The 21,659-nt window shown below is 43.2% G+C and overlaps 1 protein-coding gene across 3 annotated transcripts in view; it reads right to left on the reverse strand.

Annotated features, from left to right (window-relative positions):
• LOC140428580 (E3 ubiquitin-protein ligase Itchy-like) overlaps positions 1–21,659 on the reverse strand; it is a 103,341-nt gene that overhangs the window by 33,114 nt on the left and 48,568 nt on the right. For all 3 annotated transcript variants that reach the window (XM_072515217.1, XM_072515215.1, XM_072515216.1), the window contains 6 exons: positions 17,495–17,670; positions 11,483–11,684; positions 9,419–9,514; positions 3,709–3,883; positions 3,241–3,301; positions 2,998–3,082 (listed from right to left, as the gene is read on the reverse strand). In XM_072515217.1, the coding sequence (XP_072371318.1) occupies positions 2,998–3,082; positions 3,241–3,301; positions 3,709–3,883; positions 9,419–9,514; positions 11,483–11,684; positions 17,495–17,670 (795 nt within the window). The remainder of the gene's footprint in view (positions 1–2,997; positions 3,083–3,240; positions 3,302–3,708; positions 3,884–9,418; positions 9,515–11,482; positions 11,685–17,494; positions 17,671–21,659) is intronic.

Genomic DNA, 21,659 nt, shown 5'->3' on the forward strand with positions numbered 1-21,659 from the left:
TGAAATCAAAACTGAAAATGTTAGACATACACAGGTCAGTCAGTGTCTGTGGTTGAGCCATGCTTCGGAGTTGAAGAGACTGTCCCACATTGTTGATGTGTTTCTTTTGGATAGATGCTGACTGCATTGACTTGCTGCATGCTTTTGTTGCCACCATATGAGGTGGCCAAGTACACCAGACATATGTAGTCTAATTTTTGGCACAATTTCCTGTTATTCATTGCTGACTGGCATTGACATGCCATAGTACAACATCATGCTGTTTTGAACTTTGGTACTCTGCACCCCAACTTAAAACTCTTTTCAAAATAACAAATGGCACTCTATGTGACTGCGACAAAGGTAACTTTTCCCTCATTCTTCCCAACCTGCCTACAGACCTCAACCGAGTTGGCCACAAAATTTCCCTCCAGCATCACTCCACAGAGTTCTGGCTGGATGCAACTGCACTCATCTTGTTCTATTCTTACCTATAGAATCAGCAGAGAATCACTAGCAATGGCTTATCTTGCCGCTCCAGAGACCATTACCGTTTGTGTCCCCAAGGATCCATCCTTGGCCCCCTCCCATTTACCATCTACGCCCTGCCCTTTGGCGACATCACCCGAAAACGCGGCCTTAGTTTTCACATGTACATTAATGACACCCAATTCTCGTTCACCACCTCTCCCGCCTACTCCACTGTTGTTAAATCAGACTGCATATCCTGCATTCAATACTGGATGAGCTGAAATTTCCTCTAATTAAATACTGGGAAGACTGAAGCCATCAGTCCCCATTTCAAACTCAGTTCCCTGGCTATGGACTCCATTCCTCTCCCTGGCAGCAGTCTGGAGATTAAACCTGTCCGTTCTTCACCTTGGTGTCACATTTGATCTCAAGGAGAGCTTCTGACCTTATGTTTGTGCCTCACTAAGGCTGGTCAAATCCATCTGCATATCACCTGGCTTCATCCTTCTCATCTAATCGGCCACTGAAACCCCCATTCATGCCTTTTGTTACGATTTGACTATTCTAATGCATTGCCAGTTCACCTTGCACATTCTATCCTCCACATACTTGAGAACATCCAACAGTGCTGCCCCCATCTTAACTCGCATCAAGTCCGATTCACCCATCACCCCTGGACTTGGTGACTTCCACTGGTTCCTAAGTCGAGCAACATCTTGCTTTCAAATTTTTAATCCTGGCTTTCAGATCCATGCATGACTTCACCCTTCCACATCTCTGTTATCTCCTCTAGCCCCACAACACTATATCTGTGCTCCTCCGATTCTGGCCTCTTGTGCATCCCTGATTTTAATCACTCCATCACAGGTGACCACACCTTGAATTGCCTGGGCCCGAAGCTCAGAATACCCTCCCTACATCTCGGACTCTCTACCACATGTTTCTCCTTAAGATGCTCAAAATCTACCTTTTTGATAAAACTTTTGGTGACTTAATATCTTCCCATGTGGCATAGTGTCATGTTTTATTTTAAAACGGCCCTGTGAAGTGCTTCAGGATATTTTAATGTGTTAACGGTGCTACATAATAGAACATAGAACGATACAGCGCAGTACAGGCCCTTCGGCCCACGATGTTGCACCAAAACAAAAGCCATCTAACCTACACTATGCCATTATCATCCATATGCTTATCCAATAAACTTTTAAATGCCCTCAATGTTGGCAAGTTCACTACTGTTGCAGGTAGGGCATTCCACGGCCTCACCACCCTTTGCGTAAAGAACCTACCTCTGACCTATATCTATTACCCCTCAGTTTAAAGCTATGTCCCCTCGTGCTAGCCATTTCCATCCGTGGGAGAAGGCTCTCACTGTCCACCCTATCCAACCCCCTGATCATTTTGTATGCCTCTATTAAGTCTCCTCTTAACCTTCTTCTCTCTAACGAAAACAACCTCAAGTCCATCAGCCTTGCCTCATAAGATTTTCCCTCCATACCAGGCAACATCCTGGTAAATCTCCTCTGTACCCGTTCCAAAGCTTCCACGTCCTATAATGCGGTGACAAGAACTGTACGCAATACTCCAAATGCAGCCGTACCAGAGTTTTGTACAGCTGCAACATGACCTCATGACTCCAGAACTCAATCCCTCTACCAATAAAGGCCAATACTCCATAGGCCTTCTTCACAACCCTCTCAACCTGGGTGGCAACTTTCAGGGATCTATGTACATGGACACCTAGATCCCTCTGCTCATCCACTTCCAAGAACTTTACCATTAGCCAAATATTCCGCATTCCTGTTATTCCTTCCAAAGGGAATCACCTCACACTTCTCTACATTAAACTCCATTTGCCACCTCTCAGCCCAGCTCTGCAGCTTATCCATGTCCCTCTGTAACCGGCTACATCGTTCCGCACTGTCGACAACACCACCGACTTTAGTGTCGTCTGCAAATTTACTCACCCACCCTTCTGTGCCCTCCTCTAGGTCATTGATAAAAATGACAAACCGCAACGGCCCCAGAACAGATCCTTGTGGTACTCCACTTGTGACTGTACTCCATTCTGAACATTTCCCATCAACCACCACCCTCTGTCTTCTTTCAGCTAGCCAATTTCTGATCCACATCTCTAAATCACCCTCAATCCCCAGCCTCCGTATTTTCTGCAATAGCCTACCGTGGGGAACCTTATCAAACGCTTTACTGAAATCCATATACACCACATCAACTGCTCTACCCTCGTCTACCTGTTCAGTCACCTTCTCAAAGAACTCGATAAGGTTTGTGACATAAACATAAGTTGTTGCCATCATTTGTCCCCCTTCCACCCTAAAACTTGAACAAATGTTTTTTTCACATCAGGGCAGAATTTTAAGATAAAATCTAAATTCAGAATTCAGATGATTGTGAATCAACAGCATTCCACTCTTGTAAATTGTGAACCATATGGTACTTTGAATTCCAATGTAGCATCCATCATTCTATATTAATTTAATTGCACACTTTAGTTTGTATATTATATAATTTAAATGTTTTACTCACCCTTCTGTCCTTGGATCCTCCCACTGAGTGGTACGTGTTAAGTGGTTTACAAAATACATTCTACCATTGCTGTCTGTTCTCTTTTCTACAAGAAGAATATTAAGTTTTTTAATTAGTAAAGATTGGTAACATCATGTGCTTCATATGAACAGAATGAAACCTGAGTCACATGCCCATCATTATAAATTAATGATTAAAAGCAATGTGCTTAATTTTGTTTAGGTATGCTTCAACTTTACTTACCCCATCCAGTTGGCAAGGGGCCAAGTGGGTCAAATTCAGCTGGCACCACTTGCTCAGGATACTGAAAATGAAAACATTGGCAATCAGGAAATTGTGTTTCTAAATGTGGTTCATGCCACATGTGCCACAGAGTAAAAATGACATATGCAAGCACTATCAAGCGTGTCTTAACAGATCGTCTAAAACGAAACATCATCTTGGAGGTTAAGGGGAGATATAGGCAGATTGACACAGGTCATGCAGGGGGGAGAACTCTGAGGACGTCTTTTTTCCTTTCAAAATGTTAAATCAATCTGGCTAGGTTTAAATGAAAATAACAGTGAAAAAATACATTAGATATGCTGGAAGGAAAAATAACTGGTTATTGGATTGAAGTGGATACAATCCTTCAGTAGGAGCTAAAATCACAATGTTGATTTTCAATTATCTCCTTTAAAGTTCCCAAAGGTAGCTTAGTAAATTAGTTACCGAATAAATAAATCTCTGGTTGAACTGCTGCATGGCTCCCTGAAGCTGATTTCTCTGCGACTGCCACTGCTCAAAATTCCTGACCGACTCTACCGTGGGCCGCTGCCATGTAGTCGTCCTGGTAATGTGGTCAACATAGTAAATCCTGTGCCTCTCGTCAACTCTCCGCTCCCAGCTATCAGGAAAGAATTGGGAAGAGGGGTTAATGATTGCAGTTCTGCTGGAATTAGTTTCTAAAATGTGTTGAAGAGCAAACCCCACATTTTAAGTTGTGAAATAGGTTTTAATGGAACGAACATTATAATGACCATTGCAATACTTGACAGACATTGGGTATTATGGGAAATGAAATTAGAGCTGGTATATCTGGAGATCCACGCATAATAGCAGCTGGCTGCTAGCTCTGCAGGGATGAGACATGCCTTTGATTACTTCAGCTACAGAAGGAGAGATCAGATGAAGAGTTATCTAGGCAGCTGATACAATTTATAGCAAAGGGTTAAAGTCACTCAAGTCACATTGCCCTGGAAGGACAAGCTTCATCTGTGGCCTAATGAAAGGATAATAAGCAAACAGATCACAAAGACGTGAGGGAATGATGTGCAATGTGTGTACTGGCTTTGTTATGAGATTCAATGCAGAAATCTTCACAAAAGAGCTTATGGGTTCACGTTTAATGGTTTGGAATTAAAGACTGGAAACTGCAGTTGACAGTGCTACTATGGTTACTTCAATACTCGCCAGCAGTTCAACTTTAAAACACAATCCACAATGCATATCACAAGTAATCAGTGTATGGTATAAACTAGTGCAGCACAAGCACAACGGTCTGTCTGGTCTCCTTCTGCATCATTCTGTGAAGGGGATGTAGAAATCAAAATCATTTGAATAAAGCAACAAAAGAGATACCCGGACCTTGATCAGCAATCGGGAGAAGTTGCTATTTACATGATGATTCAATATTATGGAGTTCAACAATTTCAGATCGTGAACTCTGCCCCCCAATTTGATTGTGGTTTTTTTTGCTGTGCCTGTCTGAATTTTATTTTTCATGTTTTGCTTTTGGACAGTTCACTATTCTGGCATATGCACTCAACCTGGACAATGCTTGGTTTCTTTACTACAACCATTACTGCCCCCTTTGTTTTTTGTTCCAAGGCATCCTTGTCATTTCATCTCTCCCATCTACCCAATACCAGACATTCCTTTGTTCTTGCTCCCTCACCCCCCCTTTCAGTGACATGAAAGCCATCACATTTCTACCCTCCTTTAGTTCTGAAGAGTCATGCAGGATTGGATAAGTTAAGCTTGGTTTCTTCCTCCACAGATGCTGCTAGACCCAGCTGAGTATTTCCAGCACTTTCTTGCTTTTAGTACATGATTATGCGGCATTGAATTAGTGTAAGACTGGAGGGCAGCACGGTAGCACAGCGGTTAGCACAGTTGCTTCACAGCTCCAGGGTCCCAGGTTCAATTCCCGGCTTGGGTCACTGTCTGTGCGGAGTCTGCACGTCTCCCAGTGTCTGCGGTTTCCTCCGGGTGCTCCGGTTTCCTCCCACAGTCGAGGTGGGAGGAGGTAGGTGGATTGGCCATGACAAAATTGCCCTTAGTGTCCATAAAAAAGGGTAGGTGGGGTTACTGGGATACAGGATGGGTGGAGGTGTAGGCTTAGGTAGGATGCTCTTTCCAAGGGCCAGTGCAGGCTCGATGGGTCAAATGGCCTCCTTCTGCACTGCAAATTCGACGATTCTATGATGAGGATTGTTGAGGCTGACTGGGCCAAATATGCAGTAATCATGTAGAATTAAATATCATTAAGAGAAATAATAGACCTGACCATCCTATGGCTCAGAGGATAAGCACTTGGCCTCTGGACCATACAGCTAAGCAAGAAGCCACATTCAATCCTGGGAATATGTTGAGTTGTCAAGTATCCGCTGGGCTGGCAGAGGCTACAGTGCCGAGGGCAAGGTTTCCCAAACTGTAGGTCAGGACTCCCACTGGGGTTGAAGGTGAGATTTTAGGGTAATGAATTCCAAGGCAACAATGGCCGTCACAGAACTAAGGCTGATTTTTGACATTGGAGGCCCTTTAAAATCCTCATTTTCTTTTTCTACCGGTGGCTGTGGCATAATGGGCTCTGAAGCCTGGTTGCTGCTGCAACGAATGCCTGCGGACAGTTGGGCGTTAGTTTGTTTTGTTGAAATTCAGCCTTTTCATCAATTCCCTCAACAATAAACACCTGTTCCCTGCCAACATCTCCCCCTCCCCTCCTTGGACTCAGCAAACAAAGTTTCCCCTTGGTCCATGCTCAACGACTGAAGCCTCATTCATTTCTCTCTTCTCTCCCCCCCCACCACCAAACGTTCCTGAAGTCACACTAAGTCTGAGGCATTAAAATGTGGTCACGTTGGGAAGCACAGGCCTAGAGTTTAAGGGAGATATCATTTATACTTTCTCAATCATATTGGAGGAGACGATTGAATTATACTCGACTGAGTTTTCTCGAACTGTAAGACTTGCAGCTGACAGCAAAGTTCAGAAAAATAAATGTAATCATTTATCTTAGAAAAATTAATTTTCCATTAAATGTTCTGCAATGAAAATACTACCTAAAAGTGAAGGAAGTTGCACTTGAAGCACCCATAATTACAGTGGTTCCCAACCTTTTATCTGTCATGGCACACCCTTATACTATAAGATTTTGAGGCACATCTCCTATCTTCTCCGACTAAGCTGCCCTCGAGCAAATCCTTTCACCTCTAAAACTTCCGAAAACACATCAAGCCAAAATTTAATACAATTTTCATTAGTTTAAGTTTAGAATGAAAGCCTCATCACCATTTGCATGTTGAATACAATATTTTTTATTGAAAATGTATACAATTTTAAAAATGTTTCTCATTAAAGATTTCAATTTTCAAATTTCAGTTTTTTGAAAGTTAGCATTGTTCAATGCGAAAGTTCATAAATGAAGGGAATATTGTGAGCAGCATTTACCACCATTGTTAGTGAGACACCTGGGCCTATTAACAGAGGCTCTTGATCCAGGGAGGAACTGATGACAGGGCAACTCGCAGGTCTTGCTCCACTGACAGACTTTGTTTATTTTACATAAGCCAGAGTCGAGATCGCCAAATTACACAGGTCCGTTGCGGGAAATGGTATGTGTATTGCTATAACGCAATCTGAAATGAATATTCATTTCCTGCAAGCAACCAAACTGTATCCAGAGGTGTCTCAGCAAACTTTAGTTTGTGTATGATCCATCCCGAGCTCTGCAAATTCCTCTTGTTCTTTTAGTGACATTTGATGCTTCAAGAGAAAGTAAACAAAATGGATCACGTACCCAGTCAAAGCCGTCCATACTTTTTGGAGGGAAAGTAGCATTCAAACTTCAGTTGTAGCGTTTTAAGATGTGTGGAAATGAGGTTGAGTATAGTTTTGCCAGCAGGATTTGCTGATGCTAGCCTGAAAATCATTGCCTCACTTGCCACTTTTTCCTGCCAAATAGCCAGTTTTGAACTGAAGCCTTGAAGTTGATCTGTGACTGTCAGAGTGTTCTTGTTTTCCTCTGTATTTTAATGTTCAGCTCATTCAGATGGCTGAAAATATCTGAAGGATATGGCAAGCTTACCACACCAAGAATCATCACATATTCAATTCAGTCAAAACTCTTTCAGCGCATTATGGAGCTCACAGCACGAAAGAAGACCTTCCTCTGAGGTGGCCATTGCACTTGTGCACATGAGCAAAACCCAGTACTCGACTCCCATTTCTTCACACAAAATAGTAAACAGACGTGATTTCAAAGAACGTGACTTCACATAATTCCAGATTTTCACAATTGGTCTAGCACTGAAGCTAACTCAGATGGCATTATTTTGGCAACAAGGGCTTCACATTGCAGGAGACAGTGGCTGGAATGGATCTCAGGATTCTGTTCCTTCACCTTACTCATGAATCCTTTGACCTTTTCCAACATGCAAGCTGCTCCATTTGCACTTGGTCCAGCTAAGATCTTTTTCCTCCAGGTAAGCAGTTGTGACACACCGTTTCCTCTCCGGTTGCATGACTGGGCAATTCTTTACAAAAGAAGAAATTCTCTCCGATTGAATCCCCAGCAACATACCTGACATTGTCTAAGAGCCGGCAGTGTTCACTAATATCTGTGGAGAAATCTTCAGGGAAATTTTCCACTCATATTTCTAATTTCTGTTGAAGCATGTGTTCAATATCAACTGACATTTCATCAATATGCTGTTTGATTGTCAGAAAGAGGAATGTTGCCGATGTCTTTGGCAGCATCAGCTCCCAATTTTACTCTCAATACCTTTGCATGCTGATAGAATTAGGGCTTCAGCAAAGGTGTACAGCTTTGTGATTTCGCCATGGGTTCAGCCACCAGGTAATTTTTCTCCTGCGCATGATTTTAAACACACTCCATCATACATTGATTTTGTTTTACATTTTGTGTTCTCAGGCGTTTGAAGGACTGCTTGCTGGAGAGTGAATGGTGTATTGTATTGAAATTATACTTCAACTTACGGTACCATTGCCACGTTCAAGAGCTTCTCCCTACAAATTAGGCATTTTGGGACAGGGCAAGAGGTATCACCAGCCCACAAAAATCCAAAACCAAGTAGTTGTCCGTGTACAAACTTCTTTTTTCTCCTGATGTTCTGCTCTTTCAATCACATCTGAATCAGAGTGGGATTTTTCACTTTTCTTCACGAACTTAAGCATCAATTTATAAGCACAATTTTGGACCTTCGGCCGTGCAAAGCCGAAAACTACTCATCCAAAAGGTGCATCCTTGCTCCAATGCCACGGAGCATGAAGTTACCAATCTTCAGTTGCATTCTCGGATTTTCGAGGCTTCTTTTGGGGACTCTTCACCTACTAGGGCTTCTCCTGAGCAGCCCAGCTCACCCAAGGTCTTCTTATGGGCTTTTCACTAATTGGAGCTGGTTTATCCATTTAACTTTATTCGTTCCTGTTTTTTATGCTAGTCTTCTTCCCAACTGGAAAAAGTGTCATTTTGCTTCACCCGGCCTTCTCTCGTTATTTTTTCAACCTCCCTTCATCACTCTCGCTTCTCCCCGGGTTTTTGCGTCCTTTTTGTACTTTCGCTTTTTGTCTAGATGCACAAGGCCTTCGTCATCTGTTCCATAGTCAGCATCTCCAATTTCCAAAGAACTTGGTATCTCCCGTACATGCAGCAGCCGGAAAAGGGCCATACATGCGCAGTGAGGATTTTTTTTTTTTTTTTTTTTTTAATAAAAGCATCGGTCAGGCCCACCTGACCAATGTAAAAAAAAAATCCAAACCACATGTGTGGACCTTTCCCAGCCGGCACATGCTGGATTACCAATGTAAAAAATGCGAACCGCACATGTGCTGCCCCTTGGCCAGCCCATATGTGGAATTCCTGACATTCTTCAGAACGTGGAGGTGTTGACCAACGGAGCTGAAAACGAAGATTGGATTTAGATTATTTACATTAGCTTTACTCATTTGGAATCTTTTTTCACGGTACACTTCATGGAACATCAGTGTGCCACGCGTGAACTCGTTATTTTTCATCATTGCTACCGCATTTTATTTTTAATCACCAGCTAGTGAGGAAAACGGATAGATTTATGAGTTAGTTACTCAAGAATAATCACTTATTGATGAACATTCCAAGTCCACATATTATCCGACTTACCCTGGAGGCAATGGCTGTGGTCTTTCCCACGTTGTTCGTTTTTCAATGTGATCCACAAAATACAATCTGCCGTGCTGATCCACCCTCTGCTCCCAGCTGTGGAAAGAAAATAAGCAAAATATCTGATGTACAGAGAGAAGAAGCACACGAACAATTACATATCTTTCGCTGCCCCAATATTATGAAAGGAGATTGCTGCCTGCATAATCTCCCCAACGCCATTTAGACAGAGTGAAGCAGTGGGAATACATGGGCATGGGGAACAGAAGTGAATTTTTTTTTTTTGTAAACTGAAAATGCATTCCCTGCACTTTTTAAAGAAGCAATTCTGAAGTGTCAACTCCAGGAATAAGACCGGTTATACCTAGATTTCCGCTTTGGTCACATCCATAGTTGCGTGTAAATTCAGAACACAAAGAGTTTTCCGCTTTAATGAAGAAGTTCATTCCTCAAGAAAAATCAACTGCTACAGACCTATAAATTTGCATGAGTTACTGACCTTCATTCACATCTTTGAAGCAGAAAGAAACATTTCAATCAGATGAATCTGATCATCACCAGGGTGGCACGGTGGTGCAGTGGTTAGCACTGCTGCCTCACAGCGCCGAGGTCCCAGGTTCCATCCCAGCCCCGGGTCACTGTCCGTGTGGAGTTTGCACATTCTCCCAGTGTCTGCGTGGGTCTCACCCCCACAAACCCAGAAAATGTGCAGGGTAGGTGGATTGGCCACGCTAAATTGCCCCTCAATTGGAAAAAAGATAATTGGGTACTTTAAATTTAAAAAAACCTCATCACCGGTGAATTTACATGATCAATAGTTTGTGAGTTTTAAAATATTGCGTATCCTTTTGTTCAAGCATTGAGAGTGTGAAGTGATACATTTTGGCAGAAAAGATGAGGGAAGAACAATTTGAAAAGGAGTTGCAAGATCAGAGACACCTGTGGATGTGCCTGTACACAAATCTTTGAAATTGACAGGACAAGTTGAGAAGACAGATTGTAAAGCATATGGGATCCTTGGCTTTATTAACAGAGGCATGAAATACAAAGGCAATAATTTATATTAAATCTTTAAAAAGGATGCCAAGGCCTTGGAGAGGATGCGGTAGAGATTTACTAGAATGCTAACAGGGGTGCGGGACTTTAGTTATGTAGGAAGACTGGAGATACACAACCACAGAATTGTTGCAGTGCAGGAGGCCGCCATTTGGCCCATCATGTCTGTACTGGCTCTCCAAATCTGCATCATGGAATAGAGTCTTACAATATTGCTCTTCTGCCACTAGCATCACCAAATTTTTTAATGGACCAGACGCATCCATGCAATTTTGGCTGAATATAAACCTTCACAACTCGGACCCTTTGCAGAACCTTCAATATAAATCCAAAATTTCAATTTGCACGGAACTCTTGTGACGTGCAAGTGATTTCTGCTTTGCTACTCAACCAACAATATTTCAGTTTCTTGGAGTTGTACAGATAGAAACTACCTTTCAGGATCAGAAAACACTTCCAGATTAAATTTCTCTGCTGGGAGGAGGGAGTGGAGGGATGAATCTATTAATCCATAGACCTTCGAGTCTGCACCGACCTTCTGAAAGAGCACCCTACTTAGGCCCACTCCCCCGCCCTAACCCCACAGCCCCGCCTAATGTGCATAGCTTGAGACCCAAAGGGGCAATCTCTTCAGCAAATTAAAATACAGGCATCAATCTCGGTGAGACTAGAAGAGTAGAACTTGCCCTATTAAATATTGGTACACACTTCTTGATCACTAAATTTAGTTTGTATTAAATATATTTGTATCGCTAACCAAAAGATTAAGAGCCCATTATAATGGTTATCTTGGCTTGTGACAAATATGTATTCAGTACCATCTTAAGAAACTCATGTAACAGGAAATTTATTTGTAGCTCAGATGTTTGGACTACATTAGGTTACTGTGAAACTGGCCTGGGCTGCCCCGACAAAAGAGAAAGTGCTTCAAATTATAATATTTTCCACAATTGTACAGAGGGATTGCCTATTCTTTACATAGAACATCCTTAAAAAAAGTATTCTTACCCAGGTGGAAGTGGACCTTTGCTCACTGTATTTAACACCCGGTCACCAGGAGAAATGGATGCAGCAGGAGGTGGTGCTGCACCGTTACTGGGTGCTGTGTCCAGTTCACTTTTTGTTACAGCTTCAGGCGCAACGCTGGTTGGAGGTGGGATAATAGAAGGAGGGCCATTCTCCAAGGGAACTGGACATCCATTTTCACAGGCTGGTGGCAAAAAGAAGCGGAGAGACTTGGTAAGATTTGTGTAAGTGACAAACATATATCACCCAATGCTATACTTAATAGCTAGTCATTTCCCACTGATTAAATCACTTTACAACCCTGAACCTCTTTTCATGATTGAAATTCCAAACTGAAGGAATGGTTCTGCAATCTATTCTGGTTTTACATTGCAGCAGACATCCATTGGCCCTTCTTGCTTTCTGCATATACACCCTCTGCTCCAACACCAGTGATACAGCTTTCAGTTGGCTCAAATGCTGCATAGCTCCCTTCCTAAACACCTGTCCTGTTACCGCTCTCTCTAATTTCAAAAGGTTTCCTCAAATGCTATATTTTCAATCTATTCAACTCTTCGACGAGAGCTTGGTATTTATTTATCTTTTATGAAGAACTCTTTATGACTCGATATAAAAGCAAGCCTGCTCAAACTTAACAAAAGGACAAATGTTTTAAAAACTGGATTGAACTTTCACGGCAGTTCTCTTAACATGGAAGGGCCTTCAATTGCTCTTTTGAACAGTGCCAGAGCAGTAAGTTTTGAAGTGTTTGAAGGGTAGCTGAGACAGAGGAACGATGCAGCCATGTTAATTGAACATTAAAATCCATAATTGCTGGTATGAAACTCCACACAAGAAATCTGAAATACATGAACTACATCAAAAAGATTGACTTTGTTTCTTCCATGTTTTGTAAATCAGGCATGTTTGAAATGACAATCAGGAACTGAATCACTAATCCTCAGCATTACAAACATTTTTCTTGAAGTCCCTTCATAATATGGAGGGCAGCGTCCTTTGGAGGGCAGCACGGTAGCATAGTGGTTAGCACAATTGCTTCACAGCTCCAGGGTCCCAGGTTCGATTCCCAGCTTGGGTCACTGTCTGTGCAGAGTCTGCACGTTCTTCCCGTGCCTGCATGGGTTTCCTCCGGGTGCTCCGGTTTCCTCCCACAGTCCAAAGATGTGCAGGTTAGGTGGATTGGCCACGCTAAATTACCCTTAGTGTCCAAAAGTGCCCTTAGTGTTGGGTGGGGTTACTGGGATATGGGGATAGGGTGGAGGTGTGGGCTTTGGTAGGGTGCTCTTTCCAAGAGCCAGTGCATACTCGATGGGCCGAATGGCCTCCTTCTGCACTGTTATGTCTATGTCTATATTCAGTTCTTCAGTTCGGCTTTTGATCACCCTCCCTAATATTGGATTGGATTGTTTGTCACGTGTACCAAGGTACAGTGAAAAGTATTTTTCTGCGAGCAGCTCAACAGATCATTAAGTACATGAGAAGAAAAGGGAATAAAAGAAAATACATAACAGGGCAACACAACACATACAAAGCACAAAGAACAAAGAAATGTACAGCACAGGAACAGGCCCTTCGGCCCTCCAAGCCCGTGCCGACCACACTGCCCGACTAAACTACAATCTTCTACACTTCCTGGGTCCGTATCCTTCTATTCCCATCCTATTCATATATTTGTCAAGATGCCCCTTAAATGTCCCTATCGTCCCTGCTTCCACTACCTCCTCCGGTAGCGAGTTCCAGGTACCCACTACCCTCTGCGTAAAAAACTTGCCTCGTACATCTACTCTAAACCTTGCCCCTCTCACCTTAAACCTATGCCCCCTAGTAATTGACCCCTCTACCCTGGGGAAAAGCCTCCGACTATCCACTCTGTCTATACCCCTCATAATTTTGTATACCTCTATCAGGTCGCCCCTCAACCTCCTTCGTTCCAGTGAAAACAAACCGAGTTTATTCAATCGCTCCTCATAGCTTATGCCCTCCATACCAGGCAACATTCTGGTAAATCTCTTCTGCACCCTCTCTAAAGCCTTCACATCCTTCTGGTAGTGTGGCGACCAGAATTGAACACTATACTCCAAGTGTGGCCTAACTAAGGTTCTATACAGCTGCAACATGACTTGCCAATTCTTATACTCAATGCCCCGGCCAATGAAGGCAAGCATGCCGTATGCCTTCTTGACTACCTTCTCCACCTGTGTTGCCCCTTTCAATGACCTGTATTCCTAGATCTCTTTGACTTTCAATACTCTTGAGGGTTCTACCATTCACTGTATATTCCCTACCTGCATTAGACCTTCCAAAATGCATTACCTCACATTTGTCCGGATTAAACTCCATCTGCCATCTCTCCGCCCAAGTCTCCAGACAATCTAAATCCTGCTGTATCCTCAGACAGTCCTCATCGCTATCCACAATTCCACCAACCTTTGTGTCATCTGCAAACTTACTAATCAGACCAGTTACATTTTCCTCCAAATCATTTATATATACTACAAAGAGCAAAGGTCCCAGTACTGATCCCTGTGGAACACCACTGGTCACAGCCCTCCAATTAGAAAAGCATCCCTCCATTGCTACCCTCTGCCTTCTATGGCCTAGCCAGTTCTGTATCCACCTTGCCAGTTCACCCCTGATCCCGTGTGACTTCACCTTTTGTACTAGTCTACCATGAGGGACCTTGTCAAAGGCCTTACTGAAGTCCATATAGACAACATCTACTGCCCTACCTGCATCAATCATCTTAGTGACCTCCTCGAAAAACTCTATCAAGTTAGTGAGACACGACCTCCCCTTCACAAAACCGTGCTGCCTCTCACTAATATGTCCATTTGCTTCCAAATGAGAGTAGATCCTGTCTCTAAGAATTCTCTCCAGTAATTTCCCTACCACTGAAGTAAGGCTCACCGGCCTGTAGTTCCCGGGATTATCCTTGCTACCCTTCTTAAACAGAGGAACAACATTGGCTATTCTCCAGTCCTCCGTGACATCCCCTGAAGACAGCGAGGATCCAAAGATTTCTGTCAAGGCCTCAGCAATTTCCTCTCCAGCCTCCTTCAGTATTCTGGGGTAGATCCCATCAGGCCCTGGGGACTTATCTACCTTAATATTTTTTAAGACACCCAACACCTCGCCTTTTTGGATCACAATGTGACCCAGGCTATCTACACCCCCTTCTCCAGACTCAACATCTACCAATTCCTTCTCTTTGGTGAATACTGATGCAAAGTATTCATTTAGTACCTCGCCCCTTTCCTCTGGCTCCACACATAGATTCCCTTGCCTATCCTTCAGTGGGCCAACCCTTTCCCTGGCTACCCTCTTGCTTTTTATGTACGTGTAAAAAGCCTTGGGATTTTCCTTAACCCTATTTGCTAATGACTTTTCGTGACCCCTTCTAGCCCTCCTGACTCCTTGCTTAAGTTCCTTCCTACTTTCTTTATATGCCACACATGCTTCGTCTGTTCCCAGCCTCTTAGCCCTGACAAATGCCTCCTTTTTCTTTTTGACGAGGCCTACAATATCACTCGTCATCCAAGGTTCCCGAAAATTGCCGTATTTATCTTTCTTCCTCACAGGAACATGCCGGTCCTGTATTCCTTTCAACTGACACTTGAAAGCCTCCCACATGTCAGATGTTGATTTGCCCTCAAACATCCGCCCCCAATCTATGTTCTTCAGTTCCCGCCTAATATTGTTATAATTAGCCTTCCCCCAATTTAGCACATTCATCCTCGGACCACTCTTATCCTTGTCCACCAGTACTTTAAAACTTACTGAATTGTGGTCACTGTTACCGAAATGTTCCCCTACTGAAACATCTACCACCTGGCCGGGCTCATTCCCCAATACCAGGTCCAGTACCGCCCCTTCCCTAGTTGGACTGTTTACATACTGTTTTAAGAAGCCCTCCTGGATGCTCCTTACAAACTCCGCCCCGTCTAAGCCCCTGGCACTAAGTGAGTCCCAGTCAATATTGGGGAAGTTGAAGTCTCCCATCACCACAACCCTGTTGTTTTTACTCTTTTCCAAAATCTGTCTACCTATCTGCTCCTCTATCTCCCGCTGGCTGTTGGGAGGCCTGTAGTATACCCCCAACATTGTGACTGCACCCTTCTTATTCCTGATCTCTACCCATATAGCCTCACTGCCCTCTGAGGTGTCCTCTCGCAGTATAGCTGTGATATTCTCCCGAACAAGTAGCCCAACTCCACCTCCCCTTTTACATCCCCCCCCTATCCCGCCTGAAACATCTAAATCCTGGAACGTTTAGCTGCCAATCCTGCCCTTCCCTCAACCAGGTCTCTGTAATGGCAACAACATCATAGTTCCAAGTAGTAATCCAAGCTCTAAGTTCATCTGCCTTACCCGTAATGCTCCTTGCATTAAAACATATGCACTTCAGGCCACCAGACCCACTGTGTTCAGCAACTTCTCCCCGTCTGCTCTGCCTCAGAGCCACACTGTCCCTATTCCCTAGTTCTCCCTCAATGCTCTCACCTTCTGACCTATTGCTCCCGTGCCCACCCCCCTGCCATACTAGTTTAAACCCTCCCGTGTGACACTAGCAAACCTCGCGGCCAGGATATTTATGCCTCTCCGGTTTAGATGCAACCCGTCCTTCTTATACAGGTCACACCTGCCCCGGAAGAGCTCCCAGTGGTCCATATACAATGTAACATATTCCCTCCCACCTCTCCACTAATGCCAGAAAAATGCTTGGGCAAGGGCTTTGGGTTTTTTCACGGTTTCAAAAGCACTATATAAATTCATGTTGCTATCGCAGATAATTCATAAAACTGTCTTGTGGATAAGTGAGCTTAACAAAAGCGGTGGGTGAAAATTTAAACGGAATTCAGGAATGCATATGATTTTATAAAAAGTTATAATGGACAGTGTGATGGACTGCTCAAAATCCTGAACCTAAGGTAGGATTAGTCGCAATGTCAGGAAGATATCAAGTTTGAATTATGCTCTAATGTACTTTTCCCCTCTTTTTGCAAGCAGTATAAAATAAATGAGTATTTAAAATAAGAGTTAGCATTTAAAAAAAAATAAAGTTACAAAAAAAAGTCAACTTGTATTCAGCAATTAAAACTTCAGAATTTTCGTATCAAATAAAGAACCTAGAGGTGATAATCTCTTATGTAAAAATGTGGTAAGACTAAAAATTAGCAATGATGTTTACATTCCTTTAGTTGACAGGAAAACAAAGGTTGAGCCTCAGTATAGCACTATTAACTTAAGAAATAGATCAACTGATCAGCTGGAACACTTCAAAGTGAACTCTGACGTTTACTTGCTGTTTTGAAGACTGGTATAATGTAAGCAGTTCACCCAGATACTACTGCAGTAGCACATATAACATAACCATAATATAACCAAACGTTGAAATGACAGGAATCAAAATTGGAAAGATTCAAGTATTGACCGATGAAGAACGAAGAATTAAACAGATTGGGTTCAGAATAGTTTCTAGTTGCTTGTGGCTTGATAGCCAAAGTCAGATTTTTAAGAATTAAAGGCGTCTTCCAGAGACCAAAGGGCAAAAAAAAATGGTATCTATATTACAACAGAACAGTGCAACCCAAAAGAACAAAGGCCAAGAGGAAGGACTGCGGGGTCAGAGTGTGACAGCCAAGATTCCCAAATAAAATTTTAAATATAGCTACCCCCAGAGGGTCAAAACTTGTGTTGCACGTTTAAATGCTGTAAAATATCCCAAGACGCTTCACAACAGTAGAAACAAATAAAAATTGAAATAGTTAAAGGAGATAAGTGACCGAAAGCTTGGTTAAAGAAGTAGGTTTTAAGCTGCATCTTAAATGGAGGAATGGTGAAGAGGCAAATAGGTTTGAGTGACTTGAATTCAAAAGTTCCTCAAGTGCTTAGGGGGATGCCCAAAGTCATAAAATTCATTACAGCTTATAAAATGCGTTTTGTCCCAGTAATGACCCTATGTTTGCAAAGGGTTAGTTCATATCTGTGACTTACCTGCTGTACTGACAGGTCTGGATGGGATGGCAGGTGGAGGTCGCGAAGGTCTTGGAGGTCTCATTGGCTTTGACAATTTTGGAGAAGCTGATGGTGTGCTTCTGCCATTCATACTACACTCGTCAGCAGACCTCGTTTCCATTGAGCCTTCTTGAGAGCTGGCATCACCATTTGTACTAGAAGAGATTATACAGCTCTGATCAGAATTTCTAGCACATCAGTACAATGAAATTGTACCCAACTGACATTTCCAGTGCCAAACCTTAAAGAGTGATTAGATGTAGCAATTAAAGGAAATAAAGGAGGCTTTCCAAACTATCTTCAGAATTAAAAGACATACCAACTGAGGGTGTCATGAGAAGTTCTTCAAAAATGAGCAGGGAACGAGACAAGGATGCTCATTTGCTTTTCAATGCATTAGTTCACATCCTTTGTGAACGATGCAAGATGCGATTCCAATAGGGGACCACTTGCATTCACAATAACGGTTAGTCTGATATTTCTCAGCAATTAAAATGGTGGATACTTTTTCCATGTTTGAGAAACAAGTTTCACATTAGGTTAAAATTTGGAGGAAATACAGCTTAAACAATTGACAATATGCTGCTCAACATGGAGAAACTATTCTAATGGCAGATCCATTGCTGGTTTTAAAGTCCAATATTTATGACTAATCCCCTTTTAATCTATTAGTTTCCTGTAATTTTTCAGAGCGCAGAGCGATAATTTTGGGTAAATCAAAATATGTCTACACTTTAGTTGATACAACACCACGATTTAACAGAGTGAAGGATTAGAAAAAGGGCTGGTGTAGCCACCTAAAATGGCTGATTCACGATTAGAATGGTCAAACCCCGATCTAAAATGGCGAACGGAAGAGGCTGATGGGAAAAATCAGCCAACAGGGCTCAAACGGACAGCTGCAGGTAAAACAGTGTATTCGCCTCTGGGGAAGTCAGCCCAGACCGATACCTGCAGCCATCAACATCACAACAACCCAGCCATCTGCATAGTAAGCAGCCATCCCCGGGAACAATTGCTACAAATTAGCAATTGAAAGCCGACCCAGACCTTTCGGCGCCAGCAGGGGCTGACACAAAGGAAGGTAAACGACCACCCCCCCGATCAAGGAATCGCCCCATTATTGGAGCATATCGAACCAAGTGATTGGGACCAAGTCCAATCACTTGGAACCAGGTACGAGGTCCACCCAGAGAGGCGGGAAGCCCCTGGGGACTATAAGAATAGGGGCCCAGTTCAACTCGACCCTTCTTCTCCTGCTCGCAACCTTCGAGACCCTTCGACAAAGAAAAATGTAAGTGTTACTCCAGCGATCGCTACCAGATAGGCGCTCCTGACTATCGACTTGTACCAGCCTTTGAATCCCGCAGGCTCAGAACCAATTCGAAAGACCATTCGTTTCCCTGACCTGGTGAGCCATTTCCAAAGTTAAGTATTGGCCTGTTAGTTGTAGGTAGTAGTTTAGAAGTAGGATTATTGTATAAGTATTTATTGCTGTATATAATAAATGAGCGTTGATTTAACTCTTACTAAGCGGTGTGTTGCATTATTAATCATTACTTGGACTTGAACCACGTGGCGGTATCAGAAAGATACCTGGCGACTCATGAGCAAAGGTGACAGAATAAGAATAAAGTAAACTAAGGCTAAAACGAGCAACACTGGTTATATGTTGTATAACTGTCTACCAGCAATACAATGTCCAATTGAAGAATGCCGTAAGACATAGTTTAGAACTTGCTTTCACATAACCAATCCATTTATACCACTAGGCATCATTAATGCCTATGAAAAATAATGGGCAACACTCGTGTCATGCTACACACCTGCTGCTAACAGCTGAAGGAGCCTTTAAAGCACATGATGGATTTGTATATTCACCAAACATTCTATTTTTGAGCTTGGCCTAAGTTATATTAAAAACAGAGCAGCCAGGAACTTAACATATTTTAATTGCCAGGGTTGGGTAGTAAGAAGAAACGGGGATTTATTTTCTTTGACTTGTGAAATCCAAATGAGGAACTCCACAGTGAAGGATATTAAAAATAGGTGTAGCTGGATGGCTAACAGCAAAACATCCTCATAGTATGATGGGAAAAGTAGCCAATGTTGCACAGGCACGGCCTGTGGAACAGCTGTGGGTGCAGTTTAACAAACCAGCCTGTTTAATAAGCAGTGTGTGTTAAGACGTACTAGACATCAAACTGCTTTGATTTCAGAGACTGCTTGACGAAGGCAGATAAGAACAAGGTAGCAGATGTATCTAGTTTTAACTAGTAATGGGCAAACTAACGACCCCAGGTCTTGGGTGTATGTGGCCAAGAATTTTCTCGATGCTGAAAAAAAACTAGATAAAAAAGGTGAGGCGAGTAGCCTCCGAGGAGACAGCTGCAGAAACAACCATTGCAGAAGGAAGCCGAGTGTCCAGGACTCAGAAAAAGACGACCCATTGAAAGGAGACCGATCACCTCACCTTGTAACGGCTAGTATTTGAGTCCAAGCCGTAGTCTTGTGATTCATTGTAACAAGTAATCAGTACTTTAGCAAGTAAAATAAAGAGTTCAGTGTTTATCTAGTGTCTTAAACATTAATAAAGATTCAGTTCTTCCGCTTAATCAGTTTTGCCCTAGTCTGAGGGCAGCATTTTGGCGCCCCTATGTGGGCACAGTTAAGTGATCGCCTGAACGTCACATCATGTCTGAATCACAGCAAAATGGTGAACACTTGTCCAGAATGGGAGAAGGTGCGCAGGGAGTAACTAACGTGTAAATTGATCAAGTGGGTCAAATATGCAGAGAAGGTTTTTAAGGATCCGGAACACATTGGACAGCAGCACAGGGAAGAGGCTAGGAAGGAACAGGCAAAACGCCCCTCCAAGCTCAGTAAGTCTCCGGAAATAGCCAATTGTATGAGGGAATTGTGTGAAAGGGAAATAGAAATTGTCAAATTAGAAGCGGAACTCGGAGAGACCAAGCTACAGTTAAAAGTCTCAAGGCAGAAAGAAAGCATATGAGGAGTGTAAAGCACAAATGTATGTCACGAGTCTATTTGAGGCTCAATATGAACAAGCGCACCAGGAGAGAGCGAGCAGGGTAGGAGAAAGAGCCAGCTAATAAGGCAGCGTTTGACTTAAGTGAGAACTATTACAATTTGCAGACGGCCTTTAGATCATTGCACCAGTGCAACTTAGAAGGGCAGAATAAAGAGGCTGACCGTATTAAGTGTCAGCAAGAAATAGGTAGATTAAAAAGTCAACTTGCTGTCAACGGTGCATTTTCTCCAACCCCCTAATGGCATATTTAATTTCTTCCAGCCCGAAACATTCTGCCAAATCCAACCATGCCGAGGCCCAAGGTGGCACCGCTGACCTGCATCCAAGCAGGACTCGCCGCCGGGCAATCAGAGAGGCAAAGACATCGGCCCTCTTCCCCTCAAGCAGTTCCAACAAGTCCGGCACCCTAAAGATGATCACCAGTGGACACAACTCCAACCTAACCCCCACGATCTCCAACATGGCCTCGAAGAATGAGACCCAGAACTCCGCTAATTTACGGCAGGACCATATTGTGAATGGTTTTGCCGGTCCCCGCAAACACCTATCCTCCACATTGGGGAAGAACTCACTGATGCCCTGTGGACTGCTTTATATTGTATCAAACTCAGCCTGGCACAAGAGGAAGTAGAATTTACCCTATACAAAATCTCACTCCAAACCCCTCCCTCCAGCCCCAAGCCCAATTCCCTCTTCCCCATTATCTCTTCCAACAGAGCCCTCTCTATCTCCAGCAGCCAGCCATGTATGTCATAGATCTTCCCTTCTCCTCCGTCCTTCAGTGTAGGTCTTGGTAACTGGGGGAACAAAGAGCTTTTTGCAAACAAAGTCCCGCACCGTTAGATAGCTGAACTCACTCCCCTTCAGGAGATGCTATTTTTCCGTCAACCCCTCCATACTGTCTGCGCCTATCTTGAAATACATCCGACAAACAGCACAAGGGCAAGAATATGGTACAATCAAATTAAGGGCGCATCGCAACATTTCCCTTGCTGTGAACAAGAGCAGACAAATTGGCCAAGCAAGGTGCCCGAGAGACGGAACCATCGCAATCCCCAACAGATGAACACGGAGTAGAAAACAAGAGAGAGA

This window comes from Scyliorhinus torazame, chromosome 8 (assembly GCF_047496885.1).
Source record: "Scyliorhinus torazame isolate Kashiwa2021f chromosome 8, sScyTor2.1, whole genome shotgun sequence".
In the NCBI taxonomy this organism is placed as follows: Eukaryota; Metazoa; Chordata; class Chondrichthyes; order Carcharhiniformes; family Scyliorhinidae; genus Scyliorhinus; species Scyliorhinus torazame.